A 12,025-nucleotide genomic window follows, 5' to 3' on the forward strand; every position below is an offset into this window, starting at 1 on the left:
CGAGGCCTCCTCCTACCACACAATTTGCAGAAGTTGCTTCAGCAATTCTCAGTCCATACATAACTCACAGACTTCTTCTGTCATCAGAGTATTTCTTAATGAGTATGTTGAGGCCATCGGGGAAGGGTGGGCAGACAAAAGAATCAGTTCTCAAGGTACTACAGGTAGTTTAAATAAGTGAGAAGTGAGAGACACCACTGACAGCAGCATGAACATAAAGCTCCACCTGCACCTACCTGACATAAAGAGTTTCTGTTAAAACCTGGATGCAGATTTGGGGGCTTTTGTGCATTAAGAAATCTGACACCCAGCCTCACTGCTGAGATGGCCCCCGTGCCTACTGACACACAACAAGTGCACGGAGCCTCAGCAATAAAAATCACCAAGCCCAAAACGCAGAGCTCCCAGAACATCCTGATAAACCCACAAAGCTACCATCGGAACTGCAGCAAGAGCTAGACCAACATCCAACAAGCAGGAGCGCAAGTCCTTCAAGAACCCAAACGTTTCAGAGGCTCAGAACTTGAGAAGCAGAGCACCCTCGTGCTGCTCCAAAAAGCACCTTCAAAAAGAAGATTACGTGAAGAGGCTTATTTCAGTCGTTTTAACATTTCAATCTGGGGCTCAAGCGTTTTTGCTCTTCTCGTTTTCGGTCACTGCCAGAGCCAAACCAGGCTGGGAGGAGACTGCCAGGCTCTGTGCCCAGCAGCTGCAGCCAAGAAGAACGCTGCCTTATTGGAAAAAGCTGGTCACCAACGACAAAGGTGTCACAAGGGTCCCAGGGCCACGGTGCCAGCTGGGCTGGAAGAAACCAATCAGTCCAGTTAGCCCAAGATCTGAAGGCTTGTAACAAAACCTGGTTTCTAAGCACAGATGGACCCTCTGGAACAGCCCTCCACGCACACCTGAAGATCACAGACTGCTGGTTCTGTTACACCCAGCTGAGGGCCGTGAACTCACCTAGCACTTCATGAAGCCACTGCAGAAGCTGAGATCTTGTTCTCTCAAAAGCTCCTGTGGTTGTCATTCAGACAGCAGTTAGTTTTTTGCACTTTAATGCTCTCAGGAAAAGCTTAATAAAAACAAAGGAGGAAACACTGCTTTTGTTTATACTTCCAAGAAGGCAGACAAAGCTTTTAGGGAACAAGTAATGAGAAATAGTCCTGCAATTTCAGACGGTGAGGGGGGACAACAGCGAAGAGATGGAGTCAACAATAAATGAAAAATAATTTTGAGCAATAGAAATCTGCTTGTTTGAATTTTTAAGTGAAATACAGCACAGCCTGGGCCCTCCTCTAAAGAAAGTCCAAGGTGTCTTCGAGTTTCCCTTGCTCGCCTCGTATTGCCAGCTCTGGGAGTACAAGCTCATGAGTCAGGGCCAGAAAGGCCCACGAGCAAGGAGGAAAGGCGCTCAGCTCTGCTCCCTGCCTCCTGCTGTCAGCTCCCCCTGACGCTGCACACCACGGTGCCTGGTACCGAGTGCTGAGGAGCTGCACCAGCCACAGCCCACCCCTGGCTGGAGATGGCTGCTCCACCAGCAATACACCCTGGGGCTCCTTGGCCCCTCCAGGCTGGCTGGGCAGGCCCCGAGCCCTCCTCCCCTGCTTCTGGGCACAGATCTGGCTGGAAGAGGAGGGGGAGCAGCGCGGTGGGGCTCTCCTACAGCTGCCACTACCAGCTCCTCCCTGCCAGCCTGGGGGGCCAGCTGCACCCTGAGCCCTCGCAGGGCCCAACTGCCCACACCTCCCCACCTCAGGGCCCACTGCCCTCGCCTCTCCCACCTCAGAGTTCCTTAGCCCCCACCTTCCCCACTTCAGCGTATCTCAGCCCCCACCACCCTCAAGTCTCCCGCCGCAGGACCCCTCCGCCCTCACCTCTCCGCCTCAGGGTTCCCCGCAGCGCCACCAACCCCCCAGGGCGGCCCTCACGGCTCCGACCCCGCCTCGGCCATCCCGCCTCGCTCAGCTCCTCCTCATGCCCATCAAGCCAGGCTCACTCTCCTATTGGCTCCCGCAGCCTCAACCGCCCTCCCATTGGCCGTTGGCCCGCGCGAGGCCCGCCCCCCCACGCCCCGCTCTGAGCGCGGCCATGGGCTGTGGCGGGCGAGGCCTCGCGGGTTCATCCCCACCGGTCGCAGCAGGAGGGGCGCGGCGCCATATTCCCGCCCGCCAACACCCACACGCAACCTACAGGACCTCCACTTGGGCTGGCCGGCAGCCTGAGGCCGTGGGCCCAGCGCCACACCGAGGCCTGCTGGAAAGCCAGCCAGCTTCCCGCTGTGGGTGCTGACGGCCTGAGGAGGCTGCAAGGCGCTCAGGGAGGGATCTCTCTGCCCGCCTCCTGCTAAGGGAGAAGCCGTGAGCCGCCTCACCGGCATCACCCGGTCGCACAAACCCAGAACGCTGTGTTTCTTCACACGCTGTGCCTCCTCGCGTTGGCAGCGGCAGTTGTCGGTGCACACGAGGAACGGACCCTGTTCTCCTGTTCCCCAAATCCCCACACTCAAACCTTGCGGGCCATGTGGGGCTCGGCACTTCACCTCTTCGAGAAGAGCCGTGTCTGACCAGTTCCACTAGCGTTAGTTATTTTTCCTCCTTGGCCATGAGGAAATCTATTGAAAACCTGGCCACGTACACCCTCTATGGCTAAAGCCAAAAAAGCTAGGGCAAACCCTACTTTTAGGGTGGCGGTTTCTTTTCTTTCGGAGCCAAGTTTGCAATGGAGGCACTTGACTCATCGTTTCTAACATTTAAGCCTCCCAACAGTAAAGCCCATTAATCTCGGTCTCGCTCTGGCAGTAACGTGACTCCTTGAGGCTACGGAGCCTTGCGATGGTTCCAGCAACCACCGAAGGGAGCCAGGCTGCTGGGACACAAACCAGCGGGCAACGCTTCACCCCACACCCAGCATCGTCACCCCCGTGGCTGGAGAGCCCCTCAACTCAGCCCTACCCAGCCATCAGCTCCCAAAGGCCAGGCTAACCCTCCCCGCCGAGCCCCAAAGCCTTCCACTCCGTGTTCTGGTTTTGGAAGGCAAGGGCACCGCTCCACATCTGATCTCGGCGAGGTTTGCTTTCAATAACAATTCCTCAACTGTTTCCTAGTCGTCTGCCTTGCCCTCCCACCTAGGCTGCTGCAGACGAGCGCACGCTTTCTGCCAGGCACTTTACATACTCACTCCAGCAGAAAGAGGGTTCACCAGCAAAGCCCTAACAGGCCTCGGAGAGCGTGATGTACTTACACAGGCATCCTGCTGAATGCACTGCAGGATGTGCTTGGCTGGAATCAGGAAGTCTATGAGGTAGCGCAGTCCATCCCCACGGTACGTCTTCTCCACCACATCAAAAACTTGGCACAGCACGGTGGCGGCGGTAGCCTCGAACGGAGGGTAGAGCGCTGATAACGTGCTCTGAATGCAGCCGTCCAGCGACTCCGAGTCCTGCCAAGAGAGAAAGCGTTAGCGGCGCGGCAGCGCGGGACGCTCCGACCGGCTGCGTGCCGGGAGCGCAGCCGCCTCCCAGTGCAGGAGGGGAGAGGATCAAAGCAGCGATCCGCCGTCCTTCCTCCTTTCTTTGAGCACCAAACTTCAGGTGGATTAAAAAAATAATAAAAATAAAAAAAATAAAAAACACACCTCTCCCAAAGGGCAAGCAACGCGCTCGCGGAGCGCTGCGCACAGCGGCGAGATTCCCCAGCTTTTGCTTACGCAGCAAGTCCGTCTTGCTGAGCTGGGTGGGGCTGCTATTAAACCATTACCGCAGCACGTGAGTGCGTGCGAGTGAGCGAGAGTGTCATGGGGCGGATGGAGCGCAGCCCCGCTGCTCGGGCACCACTGCTGTGACCCCTCGCAGGCCGAGGAGAGGTGTGGGGCGACGCTTGTGCCGATGCTTCTCAGCACGCCGCGACCCAAAGTGCTGCTGGAGCTCGCTGGTACCAGGGGAAACCACTCACTGCTGCGATTCCTCATCGTTCTCACGGCAGGCTCTTCTCGGGAGCCAGGAGTTCTCTGCAGTGAGATGCCTCGCACAGGATCACAGACTGCCCCGGTGCTCGAGCACGCGTCTCGGTGCCCGTTTCCTGCTCAGGCGATGGCTTGCAACTTCCCCTGCTGCTGCTCGGAGCCAGCCACAGCCTGCCCGCATTGTCAGAACCCATTCCAGCGCTGGAGGCCAAATTCTGATCTGCTGCATGGGTGCAAGTCAAGAGAGCTTGCCAAAAATTAAAACAAAATAAAGCAATCCGCAGACATCTGCAGAGAGGATCGAGAGCCTTCCCTGCCTTTTTGTTTTACAGGGGACCCCTCTGGCTAACCTAAAGCCAGCGGGAGCGAGCTTTGCTACAAAACCAAATCAAAGTTTACTCAGGTGTCTGGCCAGATCCTCCTCTGATATAAATCCACCTCCTTTCACTAGAGACAGCGAAAGCATTTGAGCCTCTGGCCCAGAAGCCTCCAGCCTCCCGCAGAACAGGAACAGCTGCATGGACATGCCTGAAAACACACCTCAGTTCCACAGCACAATTTGGAGAGAAAGTTAAACAAAGCTCACGTCGCCAGCCGGGATCAGCAGCGGGAGGGAGCAGGAGGAAGGAAGCATTCACTTCTTCCATCGAAGGAAAGGGTCCTTTGCTCCAGACACCAACTTGAGGAAATGCCGCAGCCACAGAGCAAGCCTAAAGCGACGGCAGCCACAATGCTCCTCACACAAACCTTCCCATCCTTCACAGCTGCCCAGCTCAACCGTCCTTACATCCCTCATTTTTGAAAGCACATAGGCACAACATACATCCATTGCTCGGTGGTGCGAGCCCTCCTGTAGGGCAGCACACAGAATTGCACAGGAAAGATGGGAACATCCAGGCAGCGCCCGCACAATCCCTCCCTGCACCAGTGTGGGTGACAGCCAGCCACGATCTGCCTGTGGCACTGCCTCAGCTTTTCTGATGCTGTTTCTCCTGATGTCAGCAACACGCAAGGCTGAATGGCAGCAAGTAAGCACCTAACATGTTTGCACCAGCTGCCTCTTGCCATACCCCTCAAGGTCAGTGCAACCACATAAACAGGGGTTAAGGAACTATTTTTCATATTCTTAACCCAAGGACTCAAAAAGCAGGAGCACTGCGTGCACGCTGACAAGCACTGGATGCTAGACTCAGCGTTCAGGTCTAAACCTAAACGGGAGGGGAAAGTCGTCTAAAACAAGTTTCTATCCACCCAGAAAATAAAAGCAATATCAACCCTCAGCTTTTATTCTGTTCACTAAAATGGAAAGCCTCTTCCGGCTGGACCTGACATAACACACAGAACTGTGCTCTCAAGAAGCGACAGAGTGCAAAGGCAGCCAGTTGAAGGCAAGCGGGGCTCCAGTAATGCTGTGCCTCCAGCTGCAGGGCTGCCCTGTGCCCCCAGGGGAACAGGAGGCCTTCACCTGCTCCTCTTCCCCCTAGTGCCAAAGAGCCCAGGGCTCCCACTGGTATTACAGCTGGCAGCATTTGGAAATGATTTCCACCTGATCCTCTACAGCCCCAGACTCAAAACCTCAGTCCAAGCCAGCTGTGGAGTTCTGTTCTGCCCCCTGCCCCCATACCTCTTGCAGAATTCTTGCAGAATTCTTGCAGATATTAATCCTCCCTCCCCAGTGAATTGGGTTTACTGTTGCAAATAAAACAAAGAAATAAAAATACTTGCACATGAGCCGGTGCATTGCTCTCAGGTTCTCACACCATTCCTGCTGCCTGAGCAAAGCCTTCGCAAGATAATTATTAACATTGGCACCGAATCAAAAAGCCTTTATATGGTTAAAATAAACCAAGCCGTATATTATCCTTCCTTTAGTAAAATACAGGATAACCATAGCCTGTAGCCATTGTAAAGTTCAGTGCTAACAGACGCTTCCCCTCTCTCTGGTTCACTGTACCATAAAGCCATGATACCTGTGCAGGCTTGAAGGACAGAGATCTGCTTTCACGCCCCACCTTTGGATCATTTCACTAGATTCTCTGCTAATTCCACTTGAAAAGCCCCAAATGTGGGTGCAGATGCATGCATCCCATGGGGATCCACCTGGTGGCAGAGCCTCTGGGGCTCAGGAGAGCGGAACACGGAGAGCGCAGCATGGCAGAGCTCGGAGCAGGCTGGCCCCTGAGCACAGGCTCAGGAAATCAATTCACACTCCTGGGGATGGGGCTGCTTATTTGTCCCGTTAACTTCTCAGAGGCCAGAAGGAACTGCCTTGGCAAGGGCAGTGGCCCTGAAGGAGCTGTGGTTCGGAGGCACAGGGAACTCAAACAGAACACCAAGAGAAGGGGACAGCACCCTGCACTCCAGATGCCAATCAGAACACACAGCCCACCCTACCCACAAGCCACATCCCCCATGCCATGCAGGGTATTCAACCCCCACCAGGAGGCACAAGGAGAAACTTCTGCGAGCCAGGATAAGGGGTCAGCGTCCTGGGAGGAGGAGAACAAGCCAAACGCAGCAAGGATCCAAGGAAAAGATGCACTCCTGCCCACACCTGCTTGCACAGTGGCCCCAGAGAGCTGGCAAAGCCCTGCACGGGGCCCTCCTGGTGAAAGCAGCCCCCTCCATGCACGGCAGATCTCAGGCCAGCCGGCCTCCAGCAGCATTGCCACATCCTGCTAATGGGAAAGGCCTGAACACATGCTTCTTTCCAGTTGCTCGGCACAAGCACAAACAGGATTGCTTTCCAACCGAGCCAGAGAGCATCCCACTAAGCAAAAAAAAAAAAAAAAACCAAAAAAAAACACATATTGGGACTCAAGTGTTTCTTTGTAAATGGCACAGGAGGCCTGTGAACTCCTGCACGCTGCCACCACACCTCCCAAAAGAGAACCAGGCTTTAAAAATAACTGCTCCATAAATCAAGGCACTAAATAAAGCCCAGGTTAAGGTCATGTCCGGCCATGGCAGCTTTCACCACACCACAGCTGGGAGCTAGTTGACATTACAGCCCTGCTCCAGGGACACATCTACCTCTCCTCATGCAAGCAGCTGCTGCAGCATGCGAGGATCCTGCCAGAAGGCATCTGGATCTAGCAGGAGCTCCTCAGCCCTTTCTGGATGCCTTTTGTGGTCAGGAAGAGAGCTCCAGCTACTGGGAGCTCCTGCCATGCTGCAGTTCAGGTTGGACATCGGGAAAGATCTCTTCTCTGGGAGAGCAGTGAGGCACTGGCACAGCTGCCCAGGGAGTGGGGGGAGTCACCATCCCTTGGGGCATCCCAGAGCTGTGGGGATGTGGCACTGAGGGATATGGGCAGTGGGCACGGTGGGTTAGGGTTGGGCTTGGGGATCTGAGAGGTCTTTTCCAACCTTAATGACTCTGTGATTTCCTTCTGACTCAGGTTCTTCCTTTTCAGGACCTTCTGCTCACCAGTCAGGGCTGAATGCTGGAGACCTCCTGCAGGTTTGGAAAAGAAGTCAGCCTGCCAGGGAGAGGAGAGGAGGAGAATCCCAAGGCTACACATCAGGAAAGTGCCAGGGGCAGCAGCCCAGGTGGCACAGCACAGCGCTGCATTCCTTCCCTGCACCGACCTGCACTGCTGGAGCCACCCAGACCCTCCATTCCCTATAACTCACTTGACCACCTTGGACAGAAGCCAGCATCGTGCTCAAGAACACTCCTCTATAAAAAGTCTTGAACAAGGACTACATGAAGAAGAGGCACAAATCCTCCCTGCTGACAGCCCAGATGCTGTCTGAAGGCTCCTAAAAGCTCTCAGCAAGTCCTGCAAGCCCAGGACTTATGGCAGACAACACTCCTTTCTGGCAGGCTGGACCGGCTCATGCCACATGCTGAGGCATACATCTGGCAGCAGGAACTGAGGATCTGCAGCTTTGGCAGGGCGAGAACCCAGCCTCCAAACGTCGCCTGCGTGTGGCCCCTGGCCAGGTTTGGGGTCTGGGGGAAGGGAGCCCCAGGAGGGCTGAGCGGGGCCGGGTCACTCTGCCAACACAGGCAGCCGTGCTGCATCGCTTGGCCGGGGCTGCTGGGCTCTCAGTTGACGTGAGAAACCTCATTTCCAGTAAAAACAGACCTCTGGGCTTTCCATGAACCCTTTCCACTTTCTGACAGCAAGCTTAAAGCCAGGCTGCTTTCCCTTTAGGGGGGAAAAAATAAAAGAATAGAGATATTTACGCGTTCAAAAAGGTCTTCAGCTAAAAGCAACGCTTGTTTTTTTGACAAAACCAGAGATTTCCCACTCCTTTTCTGCAGGGAGGAGAACCCTCCCCATCCCCATTTCCTGAGCCGCTCTAATCGCGGCAGCGGCAACGAGTTCAAGAGAGGAAAATCTTCCCAGCACAAGTGCCAGCTCCCCCGGCCGCGAGGCTCGGGGGGAGGCCGGGAGCAGGGTTAGGCTGCAGCACCCCGCCTGCCTCGGGGTGGGTCGGCCTAAAGAACGCTCTGCTGACTGAGCGGTGCAGCTGTAAGGCCGGCATTCACGCCGCTGTCCTGCGAGACAACCATGAACGGCTCTACCTGCTCTCTGGGTTACTGTCAGAGGGTTTTTCGGGGAGAGGAAGCACAGCAGCGAGTCACGCTCCGGTGGAAGGCTCGCAGCCCTCGGACCGGCTTCGTGCACGGGCTGTGCCTCCACCGGCCCCTCCGGCCTCGCAGGGAGTGGTGCTCTGGGAATCATTTCCAGATGCCTCCCCGCTCCCCAGCCCTTCCCTGGGCCGCCAAAGCAGCTCCTACTGGGCAGCCGCGCGGGATTAGCATTCCAGGCGCTGCAGGAAAACAACCGCTTGGAAGCGATTAACTCATGATCTCTTGTTTAATTAAACAAAGGGGAAAAAATGATGTATTTGCTTTTCAGCTCGGAGCTCCCGCTTCTGCGCATGCGGGAGGGCTGGGTGTGAAAGGCAGGGCAGCCTGCATTGGTTTGCACTCGATGGGGACGTCCTGGGCAGCTTTGGGAGCAGTGTGAGCTTCCCAGAGGCACAGCACTCAGCAGCTCTTCCTCAGAGCCCCGCGTTCCCTCCTCTCTGCCCTTTCCTTTAGGTTTTCCCAGTCCTACACAACGCTGCCTGCAGCTCCCCTCTGCCCGCGCACCACCCGGTGCATCAGAAGAGCTGCTGACAGCTGCACAGCAGACGAGAGCGGCCAAACCGGGGGCAGAACACAGCCCCACAGCCCAAGCGAGACCTCTCGTAGCCAAACGGAGGTAAGCTTCTCACGGGGATGCTCCACGTTCAGAACGGAGCAAAAAGGCAGGTCCTGGCCAGAGCCCTGCCCCCAAACCTGCTGCCTTCTATTAGCTGCAGCTCAGGGGGTGAGACAGGTGTTTAAAGAGCATCTGAGAAAACAGAGCCAAGTGCTGTCCTGAAGCAGACGTGCTCCAGCTGACACAGGGGCCTGCAAGCGGGTGAGGAGAGCGCACCACCACCCTACAGCTGGGAACCAGCTTGCCTTGGTTTAGTTTAATCAAGGGATTAGGTCCTTAATCTGAAATAACTGTCTAAGCACAGATTTTAAAATATATATATATCATTAGCATAGCTCTAACCATGCCATTAATTACCAAAGCTGTAATCTGCGATACAAAACCCTGGGCACTTTTATAAGGCCCTTCCCAGCAATGGACTGGCACTGGCTGCGGGCTGCATTTGCCTGCCACCTCCTTGAGTCCCCAGGACAGAGCTGCTCAGGCTCCCCAGGCTCGTTAAGCAGCCAGCACCACGTGCCTGTGCTCCAGCCAGGGCTCACAGCTTTCAAAGTGCCACCTTCCCACCGCCGCTGGGACACCAGGCAGGGGGCACGCTAAACCCAGGCAGGCAGCACATAGCGAGCCAGGAACGTCTACACAGGCCAAATGCTGGCACATTACAGTGGGCTCTCTTTCTTACCATGCCCTGAAAAAAAAAAATAAAAAAAAAATCACTCTCTTCACTACCGAATGGAAGAAATTGCTTGAGCTCATTTATCTTATTAGCTTGAGCATTTGCTCCTCTCCCAGCTTCAGGCAATGGCACCGGTTTGGCAAACCAACCTGAGCAGCAGCATCTTGTCTTCCTTAGCCCTGCCACACACCGGGGTGCTCTCAACAGAAACACGGAACCATTCAGGTTGGGAAAGACCTCTCAGATCCCCAAGTCCAACCCCACCCCTACCATGCCCACTGCCCACATCCCTCAGTGCCACATCCCCACGGCTCCGGGACACCCCCAGGCATGGTGACTCCCCCACCTCCCTGGGAAGCTGTGCCAGTGCCTCACTGCTCTTTCTAAGAAGAAATCATTCCTAATATCCCACCTGAAGTGAAGGATTTTTTCTTACACCCACCAGCTGCAAAGCACACCAAGGAAGTTCTCAGCCAAACACGTCAGCTGCCTTCAGCATCCTTCAGCCAGGGGCATCAGACCCTAACCCACACCTCGTGCTCAGACGCCCATCTGCGAGCACCTCCCAACAGATGGGCAGCCTCCTGCGCTCCAAGAGAAAATGATAATCCATCAGGAGGACAGCTGACACGTACCAGGAGTGATCTTCACAGGGTCATCATTTAGGTTATTGCTTCAGCACCGGCTTGTGAGGCCGCAGCCAGATCCCGTTATCCAGCTCCCACCCTTCCCCTGCAAGGTGCACGAGCTGCTGGGACAGGCTCCCAAGGGCAGACTTTCCAGCCCCCGCAACCTGCATAAGTGAGGGTGGATGCCTCTAAGAAAAGAATGTCTATTAGTTAAATGAGCTCCCAGACTTAATGTAGGAGCCAGATAACACTCCATCGTCTCAGCATCCCGGAACAGATGAGCCACGGTTCCTTTTGGCCTCAAACACCCCATCTCTCCACGTTCTTGTGTAATACAAGTCCTGATAGATCAAAAGGAGGGAGAAAAAAAAAAAAAGCACTCTGAAGCCAGAGCAGCAATTCCAGCAGGGTGGGCTGATCACAGGAGAAAACCAAGTGTGCAGGGGCTCTTCCGTGGAGGAGCAAATCCCTGCACGCCCTTGACATGGGAAGCAGCAGCAGATCAGGTGCCAGATCAGGCGTGCACCTCACCTCCAAGGAGGGACAGAAGGCCAGGGCAGGCAGCCCAGGGACACCACAAGCCCTGCCTGGATAAATGCACCACTTGCAGCGAGCTGCATTTGCTCCAAGGCTCTCAGAGCTGGCTGGGGAACGGAGGCAGGCGCTCTGCTGTGTGCTGAAGCTCTCCCGCCCCTGAGCAGCCAAGGCTGGGGCTTAGGGCTGGACGGAAACATTTCCCCTGTATTCAGATAAAGCCCTGAACGAGTGCCTCCCGGAGAGCTAAGTACATCAGTCATAAATGCAGTGCATTGCTTTTACTAAACGCCCCAGTCAGATAGGGGTAAACACAGGGCTTTTAAAGCTACTCCCTTTATGGCTTTTTTTTTTTTTTTTTAAATAGAAAAGTCTCACGTGTCCCATTATTTCCATACATATCAAAGAAGGGTGGAGATTTAACCAGCGATTTCTAAAAGACATCTTTGTGCACAGAAGGGACGTATGCCAAAACGTGGGTGGTTATAAGCCCAAACACAAAGGGGAATACATCCACAGGCATTTTTCCCCTTGATCCATTAACGGGTCTGCATACCAGCCAGCCGAGCGGATGAGAAGGACCTTGTTCAAAAGGTAAATGTATTCTGAAAGATGACAACGGGCAGCAAATAACCCGCATCCCTTCACCACGTCTGAGGTTCGGGCTGCGAAGCTGGAGGTGGACACCTAGCTCAGATGGCCACAACTCCTCCAGCTTCTCATTCCCGTGCCAGGCAAGCCACTGCCTGGCCACAGCATCTCATCCTACCAGGGGTGACCACAAGGCCCCAAAGAGGCCCCTTTCCATCACATCTCCCCATGCCCAAGAGGAGTCCATGTGGCTGTCCTCAGCTGGTCCCATTCTTCTCCACCTGTGCCCTTTCATAGAACCCTCGAATGCCTTGGGTTGGAAGGGACCTCAAGGATCATCAAGCTCCAACCCCCCTGCCGCAGGCAGAGCCGCCAACCTCCACTTCTAATACTAGGCCAGGCTGCCCAGGGCC

At 55.1% G+C, this 12,025-nt stretch overlaps 1 protein-coding gene across 7 annotated transcripts in view; it reads right to left on the minus strand.

The window, feature by feature from the left end:
• PLEKHG4 (pleckstrin homology and RhoGEF domain containing G4) overlaps window positions 1–12,025 on the minus strand; it is an 82,197-nt gene that overhangs the window by 61,836 nt on the left and 8,336 nt on the right. For 5 of the 7 annotated variants that reach the window (XR_002442285.1, XM_021408866.1, XM_021408868.1 and 2 more), the window contains exons 1-2: window positions 3,634–4,144; window positions 3,241–3,438 (exon numbers count right to left, since the gene is read on the minus strand). Coding sequence is in view for 6 of the 7 variants with exons in the window: in XM_021408866.1 (XP_021264541.1) it covers window positions 3,241–3,438; window positions 3,634–3,966 (531 nt within the window). In the remaining variant the exon portion in view is untranslated. Of the gene's footprint in view, window positions 1–3,240; window positions 3,439–3,633; window positions 4,145–12,025 lie in introns of those variants that run through there. The other 2 variants (XM_021408869.1, XM_021408870.1) reach the window with 1 other exon arrangement.

The sequence above is a fragment of the Numida meleagris genome, chromosome 10 (genome assembly GCF_002078875.1).
Source record: "Numida meleagris isolate 19003 breed g44 Domestic line chromosome 10, NumMel1.0, whole genome shotgun sequence".
Lineage (NCBI taxonomy): Eukaryota > Metazoa > Chordata > Aves > Galliformes > Numididae > Numida > Numida meleagris.